General features: G+C 45.1%; 1 protein-coding gene across 5 annotated transcripts in view; it reads left to right on the top strand.

The window, feature by feature from the left end:
• Positions 1–25,245, top strand: part of IPO13 (importin 13) — a 125,710-nt gene that overhangs the window by 6,922 nt on the left and 93,543 nt on the right. For all 5 annotated transcript variants that reach the window (XR_012247731.1, XM_073643615.1, XM_073643616.1 and 2 more), the window contains exons 4-13: positions 7,190–7,330; positions 7,620–7,761; positions 8,733–8,899; positions 9,118–9,238; positions 14,311–14,458; positions 14,832–15,013; positions 17,560–17,586; positions 17,674–17,808; positions 24,742–24,885; positions 25,089–25,169. Coding sequence is in view for 4 of the 5 variants with exons in the window: in XM_073643615.1 (XP_073499716.1) it covers positions 7,190–7,330; positions 7,620–7,761; positions 8,733–8,899; positions 9,118–9,238; positions 14,311–14,458; positions 14,832–15,013; positions 17,560–17,586; positions 17,674–17,808; positions 24,742–24,885; positions 25,089–25,169 (1,288 nt within the window). In the remaining variant the exon portion in view is untranslated. The remainder of the gene's footprint in view (positions 1–7,189; positions 7,331–7,619; positions 7,762–8,732; positions 8,900–9,117; positions 9,239–14,310; positions 14,459–14,831; positions 15,014–17,559; positions 17,587–17,673; positions 17,809–24,741; positions 24,886–25,088; positions 25,170–25,245) is intronic.

The following is a 25,245-nucleotide window of genomic DNA, read 5'->3' as shown; positions in this document are numbered from 1 at the left end:
CGGTGCTGAGATCAGCATGAGCAGGGGACAATGTTGAGAGTATTATTCTGCCCCTGCTGTGTCCAGCAAGTGTAAAATAAGAATAAAATAAAAAACATTATACTCTCCTTTACACCTAATTATCTGAAGCCATTGTCCCCTGAAAAAAAAATAAAAACCATAATACTCACCTGTCCGACATACTGTCCCACGCTGTAATCCATCTGACCAACAATTCTGCATCAGCGTCTGCGATGGCTTGAGGCGACCGCATGCGCAGAGGAGAATGACTCGCCGCAGCGAGCGAGCCCCTGGACTGCGCTGAGCTCAGTGAGTGACAGGACACCGCTCAGTGCAGTGCAGTGAGTCATTCTCTTCTGCTCCTCATTGTGTTCAGTCAGGTGGATTACAGCGTAGGACACTTATTTCATCTTCGGACAGGTGAGTATAAGGATTTTTTTATTTTATTCTTTTTTTTTTTTTTACAGGTTGCGGAGACAGCGGGAGCAGAATACTACTCTCATCATTGTCCCCTGCGGGTGCCGATCACGGCGCCGGCAGGGGACAATGGTGAGGGCAGCGTTCAGCACTTGGGAACAGCGCTAACTGTACTGCTGATTCCCATGCGCCGGTACGTGTAAGATCCTGATGCGGCACACGCGTGCCAAACGTATCATACACACGAATATCTTCAGTACTGATTTTTCCACTATCGGAAATATCCAGACGTGTCCTAATGCAAAGTGTCAAGCTAATCGGCTTGTAGTTCAGTAAAAGAGAGATTTGTGGTAAGAAAACCTATTAGCTGTGTGAGCAGGACTTTGTCAGGACAGGTTTTCAGGCTTTGGATCAAAGCAAGATGTTTTTTCATTCATTGCCCTTAAACCAAAGGTTTTACAGGGGTTGTCTAATCTTCATTCTTCTGGAGCGCACCGCCCCTTCTGCGTCCCAGCTTGCTGGTTGGGGACAGTTGGTGCGCTTTACACCAGTGGCATGATTGCATTGTTAGCTTAAACTCTGCCCTCTCTGATGCTGCAAGCAGAGACTGCTTTCCCCCCTGCTGCATCGGAGGAGAGCTGGCCGGGCCAGCGTCGGAGCTGCACTCGCAGTGTTTGTAAGCTCTGAGCTCCCTACCTAGGAGACCAACTACCTCTGATAGACTGCAGAGGTGGCTGGTAACCTAGGCAACGAACAGTAAACTATAGAATTAAAAAATCCTCTGTTTTTGAGAACGGAGAGGATTCTTAATAGGCAGTAAAGTGCAGATTTGCTTGTTTTTACAGACACTTTGCAATTTTACCTGTAATTGTATTGCACCAGAATCCTGGCTCAGTTTGCACCAAACAACCTATGTGGTTATATAGTTCGTGCCAGATATATGTTTAAGACACTTAGTACCTGCCTAGACAGTTTAGAAAAGTATCAAGAAAAAAAAGGACATGATTCGGAAGAGTCTTGTGCATGTTCACACTCTGCGTTTTTGCAGTGCTCTTTTTAATTGTGCGGTAACAACGCTGCAAAATTAAATGAGATTTCAAAGATCTCATTCACAAGCGTTTTTTTTTTCCTTGTTCTTTTAAACTGCTGGGAGGTTTTGCTTGTTTTTTTTTCTGTTTTTTTAATCTGCAGCTTGACAATTCTTTCAGCTTTTTTTGCAGCATTTTTCACCCACTCAAATGAATGGGAAAAACAAAGTTGCAGAAAGGTACGAAAGACACATAAAAGAGAGTTTGTACTGTAGGCAGCTTTTTTCCTGCCAACACTATTTTTTATTATTTTTTTTTGGTGCAGAAAAATCCACAGCAAAAACGCTGTGTGTGAACATACTCTAATAATGCACCAAAGTGTGTCAACAATTGCACTATTTTAACCCAAATAATGGTATGAAGTCATCCAAGAGTTGGCATAAGGTAAATTGTCATTATAGTATCACAATATCCGTCAGATCTGTCACACCGCTTCCCCACTGTGGTACATTTGGCCCATCTTCTGCCCGCTTGGTCCCCTTTAAATGTGCTCTGTTTTTTCTGCTATGTTAGTAGGTTTAGAAGAATTTCTTTAAATGGCTTTTCTAATATGCAAAGCGTCACTACAGAAAAAAACAATAGAAAGTTTAGCAACTTTGTAATAGAAAAAAAAAACAAAACAAAAAAAAAAAACGTCACAATAGAAAGTTTAGTAACTTTCTAATAAACTTTTCACTTCTGTTTCAAAAATTGCTGCTTGCTGTCATCAGCGGAAAAAAATCTAAAATCCCTTCTGGACCTAATATTCACGGCTGTGGGGGCAGGGGTTGTCATCCGTATACATGGATGGAAGTATAATGTCCAGACTGTTTAGCCTGGATACAATTGTAGCACACACTGTGCTGTGGAAATATGAATGACTCTTAAGTGCTTTGGGTAAATCAGAGCACTTCCCAAGCCTCTGCCTTGTAGTCTATGCTTTCCTTTTATTCCATCCGTCCGGAAGCCTAAAGGACTGTGGACCTGTTTTAAAGGGTTATTCTCCAAAAAATAAGTTATCCCCCATAAATAGGAGATAACTTTCTGATTGCTCGGGAGTCCATCCACTGTGACCCCCAGCAATCCTGAGATCAGGAATGACCGTTCTTGTTACAAACGCTAATTCTCCGCTTCCTATCCCGTCTTTTAGGTGAATCCTGTACATTAATAGGATAAATCCTTGTCCGCTCTGTATTACACACCATTTTCCGTGTTGCAGCGTGCCAGCAGACTAGACGCCCTTCCCCCCGTTCCCCCCCCATATTGCTGCCGTCTCCTTGGAGGTGTGTGGTTCGGTGGGGGGGGTGAAGGTGCAGTTCCTGCCTGTGATCCTAGCAGACTGCATCTTGCATCCCTGGGATTTGGTACCCGTCGTGACCAAAGACGCAGCCCTCCGATTGGCTGCTCGACCTTCCAGTTGCTTAGCAACCACTTCTCCTCTCCTCTTCCCTTCCTTCCAGCCTCCCTCTCGCTCTGTTCACACCAGCAATAATAATAGGAACTTAATTGCAGAGCCGCTGTACTTTCCTCTATGTCTGGGGAATGCAGCTTCATTAACCCTTGCAGCGGCTTCAGGACCGCTGCCTGCATCATTGCAGGGATCACTCGAAGACTATGCATCACAGCTTGTATCGTGCAAAAACGCTGCAGCAGGGCTGCCGGGGGGCTGGATGGGGTCCTTTGGCTATGGGCTGAGCACACTAAAATGTCTAAGACAAGGTCATGGGAAGGACAATGGCGGCATAGACCCCAGTACCAACCGGATCTGCACCCACCTAGAGATAAAAATATATCAAAATATATTCATTGTCTTTAATGCAAATCAAGCATATATATAGATATATATTACCCGGGATGAAGAGGAGCCGGGAAACCAGTGCCCCTAGCCCCTAGTATGCACTGATGAAGGCTTCCTACCTCTTTGATTCCATGACTGTGTCCTCCATTTTTTATTATTTTTTTTTATATTTTTTCTCTTAAGTTTCCTCACTTTGGCAGAGATTATGCGTAATGTCATTTTTAATGCAGCCCAAACATTTCAGAGGACAATCAGGGCCCGATTCATAATTGCGTTTGCATATTTTTTTTTATTCTTTTTTGTCTGTTTTTCTTACTTGCACCAATATCTTCCTTAATTTTGCACCTTTTATAAGGTTTGTGTGTTTGAAAAGTTCCGGACAAAAAAAAAAAAACAACTTTTTTTTTAGTTTGCACAAAATGCATGAGCCACGTGCGCCATTTTGGCAAGAATATGGTAGGAAAAACGTTAACAAACAGAAGACATTTGTGTAGGTAGGAAAACCGCTACTACCTTCCTCTGATGCACGCCACGCTATTTCACCCTACCTTCCTACCATGCACACCACGCTATTTCACCCTACCTTCCTACCATGCACGCCACGCTATTTCACCCTACTTTCCTGCCATGCACGCCATGATATTTCATCCTACCTTCCTCCCATGCACGCCATGATATTTCATCCTACCTTCCTGCCATGCACGCCACACTATTTCATCCTACCTTCCTGCCATGCACGCCACGCTATTTCATCCTACCTTCCTGCCATGCACGCCACGCTATTTCATCCTACCTTCCTGCCATGCACGCCACGCTATTTCATCCCACCTTCCTCCTATGCACGCCACGCTATTTCATCCTACCTTCCTGCCATGCACGCCACGCTATTTCATCCTACCTTCCTGCCATGCACGCCACGCTATTTCATCCTACCTTCCTGCCATGCACGCCACGCTATTTCATCCCACCTTCCTCCTATGCACGCCACGCTATTTCATCCTACCTTCCTGCCATGCACGCCACGCTATTTCATCCTACCTTCCTGCCATGCACGCCACGCTATTTCATCCTACCTTCCTCTTATGCACTCCACGCTATTTCATCCCACCTTCCCCCTATGCACGGCACGCTATTTCATCCCATCTTCCTCCCATGCACGCCACGCTATTTCATCCTACCTTCCTCCGATGCACGCCACGCTATTTCATCCTACCTTCCTGCCATGCACGCCACGCTATTTCATCCTATTTTCCTCCCATGCACGCCACGCTATTTCATCCCACCTTCCTCCCATGCACGCCACGCTATTTCATCCTACCTTCCTCCGATGCACGCCACGCTATTTCATCCCACCTTCCTCCCATGCACGCCACGCTATTTCATCCTACCTTCCTCCTATGCACGCCACGCTATTTCATCCTATTTTCCTCCCATGCACGCCACGCTATTTCATCCTACCTTCCTCCTATGCACGCCACACTATTTCATCCTACCTTCCTGCCATGCACGCCACGCTATTTCATCCCACCTTCCTCCTATGCACGCCACGCTATTTCATCCCACCTTCCTCCTATGCACGCCACGCTATTTCATCCTACCTTCTTCCCATGCACGCCACGCTATTTCATCCCACCTTCCTCCTATGCACGCCACGCTATTTCATCCTACCTTCCTGCCATGCACGCCACGCTATTTCATCCTACCTTCCTCCTATGCACGCCACGCTATTTCATCCTACCTTCCTCCCATACACGCCACGCTATTTCATCCTACCTTCCTCCCATGCACGCCACGCTATTTCATCCTACCTTCTTCCTATGCACGCCACGCTATTTCATCCTACCTTCCTGCCATGCACGCCACGCTATTTCATCCTACCTTCCTCTTATGCACGCCACGCTATTTCATCCTACCTTCCTGCCATGCACGCCACGCTATTTCATCCCACCTTCCTCCTATACACGCCACGCTATTTCATCCCACCTTCCTCCTATACACGCCATGCTATTTCATCCTACATTCCTGCCATGCACGCCACGCTATTTCATCCTACCTTCCTGCCATGCACGCCACGCTATTTCATCCTACATTCCTGCCATGCACGCCACGCTATTTCATCCTACCTTCCTCCCATGCACGCCACGCTATTTCATCCTACCTTCCTCCCATGCACTGCACGCTATTTCATCCTACCTTCCTCCCATGCACTGCACGCTATTTCATCCTACCTTCCTCCCATGCACGGCACGCTATTTCATCCTACCTTCCTGCCATGCACGCCACGCTATTTCAACCTACCTTCCTGCCATGCACGCCACGCTATTTCATCCTACCTTCCTGCCATGCACGCCACGCTATTTCATCCCACCTTCCTCCTATACACGCCACGCTATTTCATCCTACCTTCCTGCCATGCACGCCACGCTATTTCATCCTACCTTCCTGCCATGCACGCCACGCTATTTCATCCTACCTTCCTGCCATGCACGCCACGCTATTTCATCCTACCTTCCTGCCATGCACGCCACGCTATTTCATCCTACCTTCCTGCCATGCACGCCACGCTATTTCATCCTACCTTCCTGCCATGCACGCCACGCTATTTCATCCTACCTTCCTGCCATACACGCCACGCTATTTCAAGTAATGAAATGATCGTATAGATTTTTTTTTTGTCCAACAAACTGACAAGACATAAAACTTTTATTTTTACAACCATAAAAAAAATATGTAAAATTTTTCCGTAAATGTCGCGTACATGGCATTGTCAATGTTCTAGCTGTATAAAACAGTAATAAAAATTGATAACTGTGTCCTTTATGGCATTGTCTATTGATTAAAAAGGTCCATGCAAATACACTGTTGACGGGACCCTCGGCAATTAGTTGAAGTCTAATGGAGTCATTGCTCAATTGTCCTGCAGCGCCACCACAGGGGGATCGGAGCATTACACCTTGTAGTGAAATCAATGGACCGCCTGTGTAATTCAAGGAGAAAACAGATCTATGTAGCTGCTCTTTCTACAGTTGAGAAGCGAGGGATACCACGGAGTTGTTGTGTTCAGACGTTGCTGATTTTTATTTTGGATTCTGCAGTAAAAAGCTGTAACCATTAACAGTTTCGCGGCACCCAAGGAAAAAGACGTGGATTTTAGGGCAATGGAGAAATCTGAGATGTCTTCTGTAGCTCCCATAGATGTGGATGGAGAGAGTTGGGCTTGTACTTTCTCCCCTGTTCTGGAGAGTGGTGTGCGTTATACCATAAATGTGTAGAATGGGGGAAAAAGAGGATTTTTGGTACTCACATAGGAAATGATGGTGGATGTGAGCCTGGGCAGAAAGGTACTGCAAGCGGTGGTCGGTGGCCTGAGAGATTTGTCTTCCTGTGCGACTGGGAGGAAGCACCGGGAGACTGAGGCTGGTCTGATCCAGAGATCCGTAAAGATTCTTCTTGCCTAAGTAACCGGCCACTCTTAGGGCTCAATCAAACATCTGTACAAATCAGTCCAAGCATGGACTGGCCGTGGGTCTCCTGACCGGAGGCGTGACAGCTTTGTGTACTACTTTGAGGCTGTCTGGCTCTGGTGGGGAGAGCCGCCAGCCAGTCCGTGCTCGGACTGATTTGCACGGGTGTCTGAATGCTAGGATTAAAAATCCATCTGTTCTTAAGACTGGAGAGGATTTCTAACAATAAGTAAGTTGCAGAATTACTTGTTATTATAAAACACTTTGCAATTTTACCCATTTGGGAAGTTATAACCCAAGATATTGATTGCAGGTGGACATGTTTGTATCATCAGCTCATTCACTTTAAAAGGCAGCGAAAGTCTTCTGTCGTGTTGTTGTGTCCCGTATGTATATTATTGTTATATTCCGGTGTGAAATGTTTGTGTTTTTTGTTTTCTCAGGTACGTGAACACACTTCTCAAACTGATCCCTCACACACTCGATTTGCAAGATCAGCTCCATCAAGCTGTTATGAACGGGGATATTGAGACGTCCCATGGGATCTGCCGGATCGTGGTGGCTCTAGGAGAAAACCATTCCCGGTATGTTGCGCTCATCATTCCCAGTAATTTGTTGCTGGTTTTATTAATCTTATATCCTCATTTTGTTATTTGGTTTAACAAAGCTTTACCAACAGATGAGATTTCTGCCGAACGCTGCGACCCTTCACCTCATCGGCTCTGTCTCTCATAACTGGGACATGTTTAGAAAGATATCACTTTGAAGCTTTTTTGCTGATGATTTTCTGGTTGACCTGATAGTCCTCGGCGATGGTTCAGCCATTAGCAGCCATGTAAGTGTCAATCATTGGGATGTTTCTTGATCTTGCAGGGCCCTCTTGGAACAAGTTGATCACTGGCAAAGCTTCCTGGCCCTGGTGAATATGATCATGTTTTGTACTGGGATTCCCGGACATTATCCCGTCAATGAAACCACCAGTTCTCTCACCCTGACGTTTTGGTACACACTGCAGGTAAGGGGGTCTCATAATGGATGCAGGTAACTACTAGGGCGCACTCGAAATGTTTTATGACTACTAGTTTAAAAGTTGCTCAGTAACTTTATCCTTTGTGTTACACTTTGTGCTTCAATGTCTTACTACACTGCTCAAAAAAATAAAGGGAACACCCAAATAACACATCCTAGATCTGAATGAATGTAATATTCTCATTGAATTCTTTGTTCTGTACAGAGTTGAATGTGCTGACAACAAAATCACACAAAAATCATCAATGGAAATGAAATTTATTAACCAATGGAGGCCTGGATTTGGAGTCACCCCCAAAATTAAAGTGGAAATACACACTACAGCCTGATCCAACTTTGATGTAATGTCCTTAAAACAAGTCAAAATGAGTTTGAGTATTGTGTGTGGCCTCCACGTGCCTGTATGACCTCCCGACAACACCTGGGCATGCTCCTGATGAGGTTGCGGATAGCAACCAATCCTGGTGTTCTGTTGCATTTCTTTGGAGGGCCGCACAGCCCTCCATGTGCTCGCCAGAGGTAGCCTGACTGCCATTAGGTACCGAGATGAGATCCTCAGACCCCTTGTGAGACCATATGCTGGTGCGGTTGGCCCGGATGGGATGCAATGGTGCATGTGTATGATGACCCATAGTAGCAGCTGATCTCTGCAGTCCTATCACAGGGAATCCTAAATAAAAAAAGAATTGACATTTTCTGGTTTCTTGCTGGTCATTATAATTACTTGCAGCAAGAATGTGAAGTTTTCAAGTGACCTCTCGCACTCTGACATTCCCATGGTCTGCGAGGGTTTCTCTATCGTTGGGCAATACACAGTCTGTAATATTGTATTTTTAATGACACAATTAACTCACACTTGCTTACAATCCTTACACAACATTATAATGTGAAATTTGGGCTCATAGGAGTGTTCTGTTTAGTATTACTAGTGACATACAAAGCGTCCTTTCTTCCTAGGACGACATCCTCTCATTTGAGACCGAGAAGCAGACGGTGTATTTGCAGGTTTATCGTCCGGTCTATTTCCAGCTCGTAGACGTTTTGCTTCAGAAAGCCCAATTTCCTGCAGACGATGAATATGCGTCTTGGTCGTCAGATGAGAAAGAGCAATTCCGAATTTACAGGTACAGAGGCTTTATCTAATATGTATGTGCCACAAAGTGTTGATTGTGAGAAATAATACAGGGAATTGTTGCATCGCCCAGGCCATGATACTGCAGGAAGCCTATGCGATGTAAGTGACTTTGCATCACTCAGATTTATTCGTATCAATGATGATTTGTTATACTATCACTTTTCTATCAGCAGGTATTTAAACCTGGATTTCCTTTTTGTCTTGCAGGGTGGACATATCGGACACGCTTATGTATGTGTATGAGATGCTGGGAGCAGAGCTGCTCAGTAACTTGTATGATAAACTCGGACGTCTTCTCACCTCTTCAGAAAATCTCACATCATGGCAGGTAAGTGAAGCGACTCTACTGCAGCTACGCACCGTTTATAGCCATTATTTAGTAAAATCATTCATCTATGCTCACCTTTAAATATCATAGTTGTATGATTTATGTTATTCTGTATATTTCTAATATACAGCAAGGTGCAAAAATTTTAGGCAGGTGTGGAAAAAACGCTGCAAAGTAAGAAACTTTCATGAATAGAAGTGTTAATAGTTTATTTTTATCAATTTACAAAATGCAAAGTGAACGAACAAAAGAGAAATCCCATCAATATTTGGTGACCGCCCTTTTGTCTTCAAAACAGCATCATTTCTCCTAGGTATTTTTACAAAGATCTTGAGGGAACTTGGTAAGGAGGTTGTTCCACACACCTTGGAGAACCGACCACAGATCTTCTGCGGATGTCACCTTGTGCAAATTTTAGATTTCTCTTTTGTTAATTCAAAATGAACTGTTGACATTTGTGTTTATGAAATCATTCCTACTTTGCAGCATCTATTCTAAACATATAATATATATATATATACAGTACTATGAAAATTGTACATTCACACTGAAGGCATCAAAACTATGAATTAACACATGTGGAATTATATACTTAACAAAAAAGTGTGACACAACTGAAAATATGTCTTATATTCTAGGTTCTTCAAAGTAGCCACCTTTTGCTTTGTTGACGGCTTTGCACACTCTTGGCATTCTCTTGATGAGCTTCAAGAGGTAGTCACCGGAAATGGTTTTCACTTCACAGGTGTGCCCTGTCAGGTTTAATAAGTGGGATTTCTTGCCTTATAAATGGGGTTGGGACCATCAGTTGTGTTGTGCAGAAGTCTGGTGGATACACAGCTGATAGTCCTACTGAATAGACTGTTAGAATTTGTATTATGGCAAGAAAAAAGCAGCTAAGTAAAGAAAAACGAGTGGCCATCATTAGTTTAAGAAATGAAGGTCAGTCTGTGCAAAAAATTGGGCAAACTTTGAAAGTTTCCCCAAGTGCAGTTGCAAAAACCATCAAGCGCTACAAAGAAACTGGCTCACATGATGACCACCCCAGGAAAGGAAGACCAAGAGTCACCTCTGCTTCTGAGGATAAGTTTATCCGAGTCACCAGCCTGAGAAATCGCAGGTTAACAGCAGCTCAGATTAGAGACCAGGTCAATGCCACACAGAGTTCTAGCAGCAGACACATCTCTACAACAACTGTTAAGAGGAGACTTTGTGCAGCAGGCCTTCATGGTAAAATGGCTGCTAGGAAACCACTGCTAAGGACAGGCAACAAGCAGAAGAGACTTGTTTGGGCTAAAGAACACCAGGAATGGACATTAGACCAGTGGAAACCTGTGCTTTTGTCTGAGCAGTCCAAATTTGAGATCTTTGGTTCCAACCACCGTGTCTTTGTGCGACGCAGAAAAGGTGAACGGATGGACTCTACATGCCTGGTTCCCACCGTGAAGCATGGAGAAGGAGGTGTGATGGTGTGGGGGTGCTTTGCTGGTAACACTGTTGGGGATTTATTCAAAATTGAAGGCATACTGAACCAGCATGGCTACCACAGCATCTTGCAGCGGCATGCTATTCCATCCGGTTTGCGTTTAGTTGGACCATCATTTATTTTTCAACAGGACAATGACCCCAAACACACCTCCAGGCTGTGTAAGGGCTATTTGACCAAGAAGGAGAGTGATGGGGTGCTACGCCAGATGACCTGGCCTCCACAGTCACCAGACCTGAACCCAATCGAGATGGTTTGGGGTGAGCTGGACTGCAGAGTGAAGGCAAAAGGGCCAACAAGTGCTAAGCATCTCTGGGAACTCCTTCAAGATTGTTGGAAGACCATTTCCGGTGACTACCTCTTGAAGCTCATCAAGAGAATGCCAAGAGTGTGCAAAGCAGTCATCAAAGCAAAAGGTGGCTACTTTGAAGAACGTAGAATATAAGACATATTTTCAGTTGTTTCACACTTTTTTGTTAAGTACAGTGGTGGCCAAAAGTATTGGCACCCCTGCAATTCTGTCAGATAATACTCAGTTTCTTCCTGAAAATGATTGCAATCACAAATTCTTTGTTATTATTATCTTCATTTAATTTGTCTTCAATGAAAAATCACCAAAAAGAATTGTCTTAAAGCCAAATTGGATATAATTCCACACCAAACCTAAAAAAGGGGGTGGAAAAAAGTATTGGCACCGTTTGAAAAATCATGTGATGCTTCTCTAATTTGTGTAATTAACAGCACCTGTAACTTACCTGTGGCACCTAACAGGTGTTGGCAATAACTAAATCACACTTGAAGCCAGTTAACATGGATTAAAGTTGACTCAACCTCTGTCCTGTGTCCTTGTGTGTACCACATTTAGCATGGAGAAAAGAAAGAAGACCAAAGAACTGTCTGAGGACTTGAGAAACCAAATTGTGAGGAAGCATGAGCAATCTCAAGGCTACAAGTCCATCTCCAAAGACCTGAATGTTCCTGTGTCTTCCGTGCGCAGTGTCATCAAGAAGGTTAAAGCCCATGGCACTGTGGCTAACCTCCCTAGATGTGGACGGAAAAGAAAAATTGACGAGAGATTTCAACGCAAGATTGTGCGGATGGTGGATAAAGAACCTCGACTAACATCCAAACAAGTTCAAGCTGCCCTGCAGTCCGAGGGTACAACAGTGTCAACCCGTACTATCCGTCGGCGTCTGAATGAAAAGGGACTGTATGGTAGGATACCCAGGAAGACCCCACTTCTTACCCCGAGACATAAAAAAGCCAGGCTGGAGTTTGCCAAAACTTACCTGAGAAAGTCTAAAACGTTTTGGAAGAATGTTCTCTGGTCAGATGAGACAAAAGTAGAGCTTTTTGGCAAAAAGCATCAACATAGAGTGTACAGGAAAAAAAAAGAGGCATTCAAAGAAAAGAACACGGTCCCTACAGTCAAACATGGTGGAGGTTCCCTGATGTTTTGGGGTTGCTTTGCTGCCTCTGGCACTGGACTGCTTGACCGTGTGCATGGCATTATGAAGTCTGAAGACTACCAACAAATTTTGCAGCATAATGTAGGGCCCAGTGTGAGAAAGCTGGGTCTCCCTCAGAGGTCATGGGTCTTCCAGCAGGACAATGACCCAAAACACACTTCCAAAAGCACTATAAAATGGTTAGAGAGAAAGCACTGGAGACTTCTAAGGTGGCCAGCAATGGGTCCAGATCTGAATCCCATAGAACACCTGTGGAGAGATCTCAAAATGGCAGTTTGGAGAAGGCACCCTTCAAATATCAGGGACCTGGAGCAGTTCACCAAAGAAGAATGGTCTACAATTCCAGCAGAGCATTGTAAGAAACTCATTGATGGTTACCGGAAGCGGTTGTTCGCAGTTATTTTGGCTAATGGTTGTGCAACCAAGTATTAGGCTGAGGGTTCCAATACTTTTGTCTGGCCCATTTTTGGAGTTTTGTGTGAAATGATCAATGATTTGATTTTTGCTTCATTCTCTTTTGTGTTTTTTCCTTGCAAGCGAATTAAATAAAGATAATAATACCAAAGAATTTGTGATTGCAATCATTTTCAGGAAGAAACTGAGTATTATCTGACAGAATTGCAGGGGTGCCAATACTTTTGGCCACCACTGTATATAATTCCACATGTGTTAATTCATAGTTTTGATGCCTTCAGTGTGAATGTACAATTTTCATAGTCATGAAAATACAGGAAAATGTTTAAATGAGAAGGTGTGTCCAAACTTTTGGTCTGTACTGTATATGCCAGGCAGCTTCATTACTTCTAAGGAAAAAAGACAGAGCAAAACAGAAACGTATTCAGGTATTTTTAATCATGAAGGGCAGAGGCTTGAATATGGCTGACTTGGTACTATATAGATGATGAATGCTCCCCCGCTATTCCTTCAGGGTCTTATAAGGCTATATGATGTAGTCTGCAGCTATCGATGCTGGCCTTCATTCAGCCGCTGCAGTACCGGAGAGCTGCTGACCGTGCAGATACCGGCTCCACTTCTGCACATTTGCATTAGATTATTAGAACATGTGTTTAACTGCAAAACCACATAGCATTTTTTTTTCAGAGGATGCCTGCTAGACCTACAATATGCAATTAATTATATAATACAAAGTTTTAGTGTGTGATCTGATTTTTAGAGCAGACTTCAAAATCTGTGCCATAGCCTTGTCAGTGGATCAGAGTCCTGGTTGTTTTCTACACAGATTTTGGATAGGGGTACCCTGTGTTTATGGCCATTGCAGGGTGTGTATGCCTAGGAGTTATGCCCAGTTGCCCAACATAGGGATCCATTATTTAAAAAAAAAATATATATTATTATAATAAATAATAAATATAAATATATATATATATATATATATATATATATATATATATATATATATATATATATATATATATATATATATATATATATATATATATATTTATTTATTTATTTTACACATATAATACACAGCATGGAGTAATAGTAATAAAGACTGTTGTGCTTTCCTATACTGCTACACGATGTGCTGATGCATACCTACCAGACGGAGGGTGATAGGACTTTGTTTGGCCTGCTTCTGGGGAATGGCAGCCTATGGGGAACCTTACAACATACTCCGGGATAAGTGTGCACTTGGCCTAAGTGAGTGCAGACCAAATGCTTAAGATCTACCATTATATTTATTGCATACTAATACAGGGGCGATATGTTGGCGCATTCTTGCTGAAACTAATAAAATTCCATATTTGCAATATTTTGAAACCTAAGAAAATCCTTAAAAAAAATAAATGCACAATCTGACCTGGGGTTGGCCAGCTGGCAGACGTTTTTGGACATTGTATAGCCATTCTTTTTTGCAATTTTCAACGTCATAGGTCCTCAAACTCATGTCCCTGTTCTTTGTCTTTAAAGAATGGAAATACATTTTTCCTGCATCTCTACCATAGGCATATGTATTCTGATAAACATCATGTAATAGGGAGTTGGTTTAAAAGCATTTTCCCAATATGACCTTATAAGCTAATAAATTACTATCTGGGCGTCCTAGGAATATGATATGATGGTGTAATGCGTGCATGTTTTGCTCCTTGCAGCACACAGAGGCGTTGCTCTTTGGCTTCCAGTCTATTGCTGAAACAGTCGATGTTAACTACTCGGATGTCGTCCCCGGACTTATCGGCCTCATCCCAAGAATCAACATCAATAACGTGCAGCTTGCAGACACAGTGATGTTCACCATCGGTAAGAAATGCCACTATTCGGAACGTACAGCGTTGAAAGTCTCCGCAGTTCTCAAGTGTTATGAGTTTAACCAAAACTTTCCAACAAGCCTTACATTTCAGCTAATTGCATTTGTGAAAGTTGTCTAAGAATGCAGAAGTTGTTTTTTTTTTTTTAAAGTTTTCTGTATTGTGGTGACTTATCATACTAGTCCAATGATTATTCTCTGCAGTTACACATCCTATAAAGGTGATCTGCAGAGGCTGGAAAATGTGCCGCTCCCATATAACTTCCACAAAGAATCTGGATAGTCATCTTTTTTTATTGCTATCATGACATATGTTGCATTTATACACTGCGTAAGTCCTTATGATTTTGTTTCTTTCATTATTAGGGGCATTGGCTGAATGGCTGGCCGACCACCCAGTGATGATCAGCAAGGTGCTGCCATTAGTTCTCCACGCCTTAGGAAATCCTGAGCTCTCAGTGTCCAGTGTTTCCACTTTGAAAAAAATCTGTCGGGAATGCAAATACGATCTTCTTCCCTATGCTGCAAATATCGTCGCCGTGTCCCAGGTAACAATTACATCCTGCTATATACTAATTGTTTAAGCTTATGTAGATAGAAAATGGGAGCTTTTTTTTTCTTCTTAATTTTGAAATTTGACATACAGCTCTGGCAAAAATTAAGAGACAACTGCAAAATTTTCATTTTCTCTGATTTTTCTCTTTATAGGTCTATTTTTGAGTAAAATGTACAATGTTGTTTTATTCTATAAACTACTGACAACATGTCTCCGAAATTCAAAGCTAAAAATTTTGAATTTATTTGCAGCAAATGAGAATCGTCAAAATAATAAAAAAGAAACAGTTCTTTCAGATCTCAAATAATGCAAAGAAAACAAGTTCTTATTCATTTAGAAACAACAATACTCATGTTTTAACTCAGGAAGAGATCAGAAATCAATATTTGGTGGAATAACCATGATTTTTCATCACAGCTTTCATGTGTCTTGGCATGCTTTCCACCAGTCTTTCACACTGCTTTTGGGTGACCTTATGCCACTCCTGGCACAAAAATGTAAGCAGTTCTTCTTTGATGGCTTGTGACTACCCATCTTCCTCTTCATTACATTAGAGGTTTTCAATGGGGTTCAGGTCTGGAGACTGGGCTGGCCATGACAGGGTCTTGATGTGGTGCTCCTTCATCCACACATTAATTGACCTAGTTGTGTGGCATGGGGCATAGTGTTGCTGGAAAAAAACAGTCTTCAGAGTTGGGGAACATTGTCTGAGCAGAATGAAGCAAGTGGTTTTTCAAGGATAACCTTGTATGTGGCTTGATTCATACGTCCTTTGCTAAGATTAACCTGCCCAATTCCAGCCTTGCTGAAGCTTCCCCAGATCATCACCGATCCTCCACCAAATTTCACAGTAGGTGCAAGATACTGTGGCTTGTATGCCTCTCCCGTTCTCCGTCTAACCATTAGATGACCAGGTGTTGGGCAAAGCTGAAAATTAGACTCATCAGAGAAGATTACCTTACTCCAGTCCTCTAGTACCTTACTTCAGCCTGGCTCTCCTTTGCTTCTCATTGATGAAAGGCTTTTTTCTAGCTTTACATGACTTGAGGCCTGCCTCTAGGAGCCTGTTACGAAGGTCACTTGATGTCATCCTGCGGTTGCTGAGTGACATTCGAATAAGATGATGGTCATCCCGGTCAGTGGAGAGTCTCTTTCGCCCTCTGCCGGTCTGTAGCTTTGTTGTCCCCAATGTCTGCTGCTTGACCTTGTTGTAATGGACTGCCATCTTCGAAATTTTAAGGATGGAGGCAACATGACGCTCACTGTATAGTAAAACCAGAATTGAGCCCTTCTTTTCCTCACTCAAGACTTTTCTTTTCAACTCCTTTGGCATGGATAAAAGATAGTTTTTCATTCAAATTAGTTTTGTGCTATTCCTAGCAGTTGCTTTGCCATCCAGCTTGTCCTATTGCAAGAGGATTGTGAAGACCACAGCAGTGTTTTTTATACTTTCCCTCGTTACATAAGATTTGGTTCAGGTGATCACCTAATCAGAAGCACATTAAGTAGAATGGGATGTACTTTGGTTGGAATTCAACTGACACTGGAATGGAATGGCTGTCAGACATGAAGAGATGGGGATTGTTAGACAACGGGGCAGTGGTCTCTTAATTTTTGCCAGAGCTGTATTTATATGTTTCACACAAATTTTTGAAGCAAAATAATTTGCTGTGTTTCATATAGAATGGGAAAGGTCACCATTTTTTCTTTAATGCACCTCATGACTTTAGGTAGGATCTGTAAATGGGCGCAAAGCAAGCCCTGTAACTACAAGAAAGGCTTCTAGTAGACACAGGACTAGGGAGGCAAAAACTAAAGTCATGTAAATTTGGGTGTAATGTATATTCTGTGGCCTGGACATATTTTGAGCATTAATGTAAAATGCATTCATGTCACATAAAATCCGCAAAAGTGTGGGCGGTGTTTGGGGAGCTGTTAAGTAAAAAAAAAAAATATATATATATATATATATATATATATATATATATATATATATTCTCTTTTTCTATCAGACTTTTTATTTTTAATTATTTTTCTAACTTTTTTTTGTTTTTTCCTTCAGCCTACTTCTACTTCTGCAGAAAGCTGGGATAACAGGATCTGTGTAATTTTATAATTCCTCAGCCTTCAGATCACAGATAATAACGACTGAATATTTGCCGGCCATTATGAAAATATTATCAGTGATCTGCACAGAGAAAACGTCTAGCAGGACCCAGCTCATGTCTTCCCAGCTCGCTCCTCTTCACCCCTCCTTGGGTATTGGACGCCTGTAATGTCATTGAGCCGTCACAGGATTCCAGTTTTTGTGAAATCGCAATAAAATTCAGCATTTTTTTTGCAAAACTGCAATTAAACTGCTAGACGTGTAACCGTGCTTGCAAGCTTTTCAAGTTTCCAAAAGTAAACAGAATAGTTTCCATTGGGGTTTTCCTGGTTAAAATGTAATCATTTTAGCACAGACTCCTCTTGCGTTGGTTTAATACTTTAAAACAAACGATACTTGTAATTAATATTTATTTTTTTATCCCTTTGCAGGACGTGCTGCTTAAACAGGTCCACAAGGTAATGTTGACATCCCCACCCCAGTGACAGATGAGCTGTGTCTTACCAGTACTTGTATTTATTTTTCTGGTTGTTGTTGTCTTGCAGACCAGTCAGTGCATGTGGCTGATGCAGGCTCTCGGCTTCTTGCTATCGGCGCTGCAAGTGGAGGAAATTCTGAGCAACTTGCACTCGCTCATCACTCCATATATCCAACAGTTGGAGAAGCTGGCAGATGAGACAGTAAGTGGAGCTTATATCGTTAAAGGGATTTCCATGTTTCATGTAATGGAAGCTTGATCCTCAACGCTCTGCAGTTCTCTAAGCCTATGTTCACACTTTGCGTTTTTGCTGTGTTTTTTTTTCTGCAGGCAAAACCTGCTCTCTTGGCTGTAAATAAGCTGCTTGCCGAAAGCAGGTTTTGCTGAGTTTTTTCTGCATTTTTATCAGGTACATTTGACTCTTGTGTATGCTGATAAAGTTTAGTGCATAAAAAAGCAAAAACATGATGCAACTTACTCTGTCGCCTCATTGGGGACACAGGACCATGGGTGTTATGCTGCTGTCCACTAGGAGGCGACACTAGGCTTAATCTGTAAAAGATTAACCGTGGCTCCTCCTCTGCGGTATACACCCCTGGACGGCGTCAGCCTTCTCCAGTTTTTGCTTACTGTCGCATAGGAGGCACACCTAAAACTTTTACTCCGTTTTACACCGATGGGATTACAGATGAAGAAAAGTGGGTCTACTGCGAGACTCCCGGCATGGCTCCTTCCTCGGCCCCTTGTTATGGGGTGCACGGTTGAAGTTTAGATGGCTATTCCCCATGTCGCTCCGTCCCCAGCCCCTCGGGTGCTGGTTCGAAGTAGAGACCCCCCTCCTTCCCCAATTCCTTTTGGTTTCTGGGTTGAGGTCGAGGCGAGGATAAAGCCCCCTGACGGTGACAGCAGCACCTCCCTAATCCCCCCTTGAGGGTATTAGGTTGAAACGCCTCAGGTAGGGCCTGTACAAGCAGCAGCTCCCAGCAGCCAGAACACTACGGCTGAATCCAGGGGCCCCAGCCCTGCTGCGGGCTCCTGTCGGGACCGGGGGGAGCGCAGGCTGAACACAACAGAGGCACAGGCCTCCCTGTGCCCTGTTTCTGCGGCAGCACCAGCTCTACGGTGCCTCAGGGGGGACTCTTCACAGGGCCCCCCCCTTCCTTTTATACCCCACCGCTATCCTGCCTTTAAATCCTTGGGGGTCCGGTTCAGATCCAGCCCCCTCCCGGACTTCCGCGCCGGCCTGCAGTCCCTTTGGGCATGAGGCATCTAATTTAGGCCGCGGCTTTGGCCTAGCCGAAGCCGCCACCTCCTCTCCTAGGCCCGTCCCCCGGATGACAAATATGGCAATACAGTGTCATAGAGGGGGCAGATCGAGACTGAAAGGGCGCGATTTCACACAGTTCTGCCGCCCTTTTTCAGCTCTCCGCCCCCCTTCTTTCTTAACTTTACTCCAGCGGCCATTATCTGCTGCAGGATAAGGGAAGACCAGCCAGTCTCCGGGGGGCACAGAACCGTGGATCTTCGGTGCTGGACCTAGGGGCACACCGGTGGGATAATATCACAGCTGGAGTTCTTCCTCGGCTGTGAGTCCAGGCTCCTCTGCATAGCCACCTCAGTGCACTATGCCGGGCTCAAGATCCAAGAGAACCAGGCAGGACTGCTATTATGCACTCTGTACAGCCTGCAGCAATACTCTCCCAAGTGGCAGCACGTACCCGCACTGCCAGGACTGCATCCAGACTACTGTGCCAGAGCCCCAAGAAGCCCCTGCCAATACCTCGGTGTCTAATGCTACGCCGGAATGGGTCACTCAGATGTCGCAATCTATGACGCAGTCTATAGATAACCTAACCTCCACATTGCTTCAGGCTCTGCAGAGTCATGCCTCAGCGGGACACAGCAGACCGGCAGGTAGAACGCATGGCTCGTTCAATTTTCGAGGCCGCAGGGGGCTCCCGCGTTCGCTTCAGTTTGGGCTGCCAAGGCCATCCTGTCTTGGGCCCAAAATTTACAAGCTGGCCTCCAAGTATCTGCTCCTGAGCTGTCGGACCAAGCGGTTCAAATAGCAGTTGTAGCAGATTACATGCTTCATGCAGCTCTGGATTCTGCAAGGGGTGCAGCGGGGATAGCATCAAACGCCATCACGATTCGGCGTATCCTCTGGCTGCGGGAATGGAAAGCAGACGCTGCCTCAAAGAAGTCCCTCACGCATCTCCCGTACCTCAGTGGTCGATTTTTTGGTGAACAGTTGGACACGATGATATCCAATGCCACCGGGGGTAAAAGTACCTCTCTCCCCCAACTGAAACCCAAACGCACTTACAAGAAGCGTAACCAAACTCGATTCTGATCCTTTCGGAACTCTTCGGGCTGGTCCGTCTCGCAGCCAGCACAAAATAGCAACCGCTCCCTACGCAGCGACAACTCGCGGTCGACGCAAAAGGCGGACAAGACCTGGCAGTCAAAAGCAGGCCAGTCAAAGTTCAAAGGAGGAAAATCTCAGACTTCCTCCTCATCATGACTCACGGACTCTGGAAGACACCCCACCTGTAGGCGGCCAGCTTTTGCTCTTTTATCAAGTCTGGCTGCCTATTACAGAAGACAGGTGGGTCAGGGAACTAGCGTCTTCGGGATACAAGATAGAGTTCACTTCCAACCCACCAAACAGACTCTTTCTGTCTGTTCCCCCAAAACCCCCAAGGCTCGTGCCTTCCACCAAGCGGTCTCCTCACTTCTTCAAGCAGGAGTCATAGTACCGGTCCCCGCAGCCGAGCGCTTCCGAGGGTTCTACTCCAATTTATTCGTAGTTCCCTAAGAAAGGAGGCGGCGTATGGCCCATACTGGACCTAAAACAGCTCAACAAATATGTACGGGTACTTCACTTCCGCATGGAGTCCCTTCGGTCCATCATTGCGTCCATGGAAAAGGGAGAATTTCTCGCCTCCATAGACATACAAGACGCATACCTGCATATACCAATTGCACCCGCCCATCAGAGATTTCTCAGGTTCGCAATCGACCAGGACCACTACCAGTTCGTGGCTCTCCCGTTCGGACTCGCCACGGCTCCCAGAGTGTTTACCAAAGTCATGGCAGCCACCATGGACGTCCTGCACTCCAGAGGCATAGTAGTCGTTCCATACCTGGACGATCTCCTTATCAAGGCTCCCACCTTCAAGGACTGCGAGCTCAGCGTCTCAATCACAATCGACACTCTGAGTCGCCTTGGCTGGTTAGTCAACCTACAAAAGTCCTCACCAACCCCGAGTCAGTCTCTGACCTTCCTGGGAATGCTATTCAACACCTTCAGGGGTCTAGTGCTCCTTCCCAAGGACAAGGCACTGCCTCTCCGTCTAGGAGTTCGCACTCTCCTCCGCAAACCCCCCTCGATCTCTCCGGTTTGCCATGAGAGTCCTCGACAGGATGGTGGCGGCAATAGAAGCGGTCCCATTTGCACTGCTTCACCTCAGGCCTCTCCAACTAGCCATCCTCAAGTCATGGGACAGGAACCCTTTTTCTCTCGACAGGGAGTTCCAGCTGACGTCGTCAACCAGGAGGTCCCTGCACTGGTGGCTCAAGCCAACCTCACTAACAAAGGGGAAATCCTTTCTCACGGGTCAATGGAAGGTTCTGACCACCGACGCGAGCCTGACGGGTTGGGGTGCGGTGCACCTACACCACAGAGCACAGGGCAAGTGGTCCCCAGCGGAAGCGAACATGCCCGTCAACATCTTGGAAATTCGTGCCATCCTGCTGGCATTGAGAGCCTTCCATCACTTTCTAGCAGCCTCTCACATCAAAGTACAGTCGGACAATGCCACGGCTGTGGCATATGTGAATCACCAAGGGGGGACCCGCAGTACCCAGGCGATGCGAGAAGTGACACACATTCTCCACTGGGCGGAAGACACAGGTTCGGTTCTCTCTGCGGTCCACATTCCGGGTGTGGACAACTGGGAAGCAGACTTCCTCAGCCGGCAAGGAATGGACTCGGGAGAGCGGTCTCTCCATCCCGAAGTTTTTCGCCAGATCTGCCATCGCTGGGGGACTCTGGACGTGGACCTAATGGCATCCCACTTCAATGCCAAGGTCTCCAACTTCATGGCCAGAACTCACGACCCGCGGGCGCTAGGAGCGGACGCCCTGGTTCAGGACTGGACCCAGTTCCAGCTCCTGTACATTTTTCCACCTCTCCCCCTGATATTCAGAGTGGTGAGGAAGATCAAGCAAGAGGGAGTTCCAACCATCCTAATCGCACCGGACTGGCCCAGACGTACATGGTACGCCGACATCGTACAGCTCACAGCAGACATCCCCTGATGTCTCCCCGACCGCCCGGATCTTCTGCCACAAGGCCCGATCTACCACCAGAACTCAGGGGCCCTCAATTTGACGGCATGGCCATTGAGACCTGGGTTCTAACTCAGTCAGGGTTCTCGCCAGACGTCATTGCAACCATGATCAGGGCACGGAAGCCAACCTCTGCTAAGATTTATTACCGTACATGGAAAGCCTTCTTTACCTGGTGTGAATCTCGTGGCCAGACCCCATTCCCTTATTCCCTCCCCAGGGTACTTGGGTTTCTCCAATCGGGTCTGGAGGCCAAACTGTCTCTGGCCTCCCTTAAGAGCCAGGTGTCAGCTCTCTCAGTGCTTTTTCAGAGGTGCATTGCTAACAAGCCGCAAGTAAGGACATTTCTTCAGGGGGTTTCCCGATTGGTTCCCCCCTACAGACGACCACTAGAAACGTGGACCTCAACCTGGTGCTGACAGCATTGCAGGAAACACCCTTTGAACCCCTTAGTGAAGTCCCACTCCACCTTCTATCCCAGAAAGTGGTTTTCCTGGTGGCAATAACCTCGCTACGCAGGGTGTCTGAACTGACAGCACTCTCCTGCAGGCAGCCCTTCCTGGCTTTTTACCAGGACAAGGTAGTTCTCCGTAGAGTCCCATCCTTTCTTCTGAAGGTTGTGTCCAACTTCCACCTCAATGAGGAAATTTCACTGCCATCCCTCTGTCCGGTCCCGGTTCATAGAGTGGAGAAGGCTCTGCATACGCTTGACCTTGTCAGGGCATTACGTATCTATGTGTCTAGGACTGCGCCCTTCCGGAAGTCTGATTCTCTTTTCCTTCTTCTGGAAGGCGGCCGCAAGGGTCTGCCAGCTTCCAAAGCTACCCTTGCCAGGTGGATCAAATCCACCATACAAGAGGACTACCGCCTCAAAAATTCTCCTCTTCCAGCAGGTATTACGGCACACTCTACACGTGCGGTAGGGGCCTCCTGGGCCATTCGGCACCAGGCCTCTGCACAACAAGTGTGTAAGGCAGCCACCTGGACAAGCCTACACACGTTTACCAAACACTACAGGGTTCATACCCAGTCCTCATCAGACGCGAGCCTGGGTAGATGGGTTCTGCAGGCGGCGGTGCTCCAATTGTAGGGGCCCGTCTACACAATATTCGTCCATTGCTTCCCACCCAGGGACTGCTTTGGGACGTCCCATGGTCCTGTGTCCCCCAATGAGGCGACAGAGTAAAGGAGATTTTTGTGTACTCACCGTAAATTCTTTCTCTTAGCCTCTTATTGGGGGACACAGCACCCACCCTGTTGCCCATTCCGGGCTGTTATTATGTTGAGTTCTCATATTGTTTTTTTTGAGCTCGTACATAGTTGCCTTCTTATATACATGGTTATGTTATCCATGTTATGTTCCTCCTACTGCTATTGCACAAAACTGGAGAAGGCTGACGCCGTCCAGGGGTGTATACTGCAGAGGAGGAGCCACGGTTAATCTTTTTTCAGATTATGCATAGTGTCGCCTCCTAGTGGACAGCAGCATAACACCCATGGTCCTGTGTCCCCCAATTAGAGGCTAAGAGAAAGAAATTTAACGGTGAGTACACAAAAATCTTTTCTGAGTTTTTTGCACCAAAAATGCAGCAAAACCTGATACCTACGTTTTATTGCTGCGTTTTTGCATTTATTCATTGCTCTATATGGGTGAAAAAAGGCTAAAAGAAGTGACATGCTGCAGTTTTCCAATTCAGTCAAGAAAAAAAAACAAATGTGTGTGCATGAGATTTCTGAAGTCTCATAACTTTTGCTGGTACTGTAAAACACAGCTTTAAATTTCCGTTAAAAAAGTGCATCAAAAATACTGGATCCGTTACAAATGGATAACAATTATATATGTGAACTGAGCCTTATAGACTTCAAGATGTCAAGTTCTTTGATACTTTTAACAGGTAAGGGTTGGCTACAGCGGTATCCAGTCCAGGCAATCCTCTGTGAGCTAAACGTGTAGGCTGCACAGATCTCTTTCCTGTCCTGACAGTACGCCACAATTTATCAGCATAGGTAAAACATATCAGTATGGTGTGATACGAAGCGGAGTCCAGACTGATGAGATCATGGAAAATTTCTGTATGTTGGAAACAATTGTAACAAACCCTCAGCTGTAAAGCTTTATTGGTTTTCAGCCGCCGTATGTTATGTTAAAATTCTGTGAAGATATTACTTGTTCATTGTATAGTGTATACAACGTCCAAAAGTCCTCTCAAGCAAAGTAGTAAATATTAAGGCTATGTGCTCACGATATTTCCCGGAGCATTTCTGCATTTCCTTGGCAGATAAAACGCATGCAGATTTTACACGCGGTTTTTTAAGCGTTTTTTACTTGTGGATTTGCCATGCGTTTTTCCAATGCATTGTATAGGCAAATCCGCATGCGGAAACGCACAAGAAATGGTCATGCTGCCTTTTTTTCCGCACCTAAAATCCACGCAGAAAAAATCCTGACCATGTGCACAGAACTTGCAAAATGTCATAGGAAGTCATGGGATAAGATGCGCAATGCGTTTCTGCTGCATTTCCGCACGGAAAAAAACACGCACAAAAAAACGCACCAAATCCGCATCGTGTGCACATAGCCTTAGGGTATTCCAAATTGCATTTTTCCAGTGTTGCCACACTTTCGCAGTGTTTTTCCCTTGTTGATATCAATGAGGAAAAACTGCGACATAAAAAAAAAAAAAAAAAATGCATTCAAAAATCAAATCATTCGTCTAAACGTTTGCTAGAATGGCTTCCTTAAATGCAATCATCATATGACTGAATTCTTCTTTCTCTGCAGCCAAACCCCTCCAATAAGTTGGCTATCATCCACATACTTGGGCTTCTCTCTAACTTGTTCGCCACTCTGGACATCAGCTGCCATGATGACGATCATGAGGCGACAGAAGTGAAGAAGTTACCTGTGGTGCAAGGACCCAACCCGGTGAGTCTTATGCCCCGGAAGCAGATGACATTGCGTCTTGTGATTACACTCGTGACGCGCTGTCCTTCACATGCACTTATAGCTGATGTCTGGTGATGGTGGCCAAATAAATAAACCCTTATTGCAATAATTACAATCCAGACCAATGGAAGCATTCGACATGTCATCTCCCTACGTCATTGCTGTGTCCGGTGTCTCGACAGGTTGTCCTGGTTCTCCAACAAGTGTTCCAGCTGATAAGGAAAGTTCTCAGCACCTGGCTGAACGATGCTCAGGTTGTGGAGGTACGTAACACATCTCTGTCCTTTATATAAATGTTGTTTCTTGTGAATATTCCATGAAGTGTCTTCCTGACGTCAT

The sequence above is a fragment of the Phyllobates terribilis genome, unplaced genomic scaffold, assembly GCF_046119375.1.
Source record: "Phyllobates terribilis strain yellow unplaced genomic scaffold, ASM4611937v1 Scaffold_8__6_contigs__length_399053987, whole genome shotgun sequence".
NCBI lineage: Eukaryota > Metazoa > Chordata > Amphibia > Anura > Dendrobatidae > Phyllobates > Phyllobates terribilis.
The sequence above is the reverse complement of the archived record's forward strand: the minus strand, read 5'-3'. Positions and strand labels throughout refer to the sequence as shown.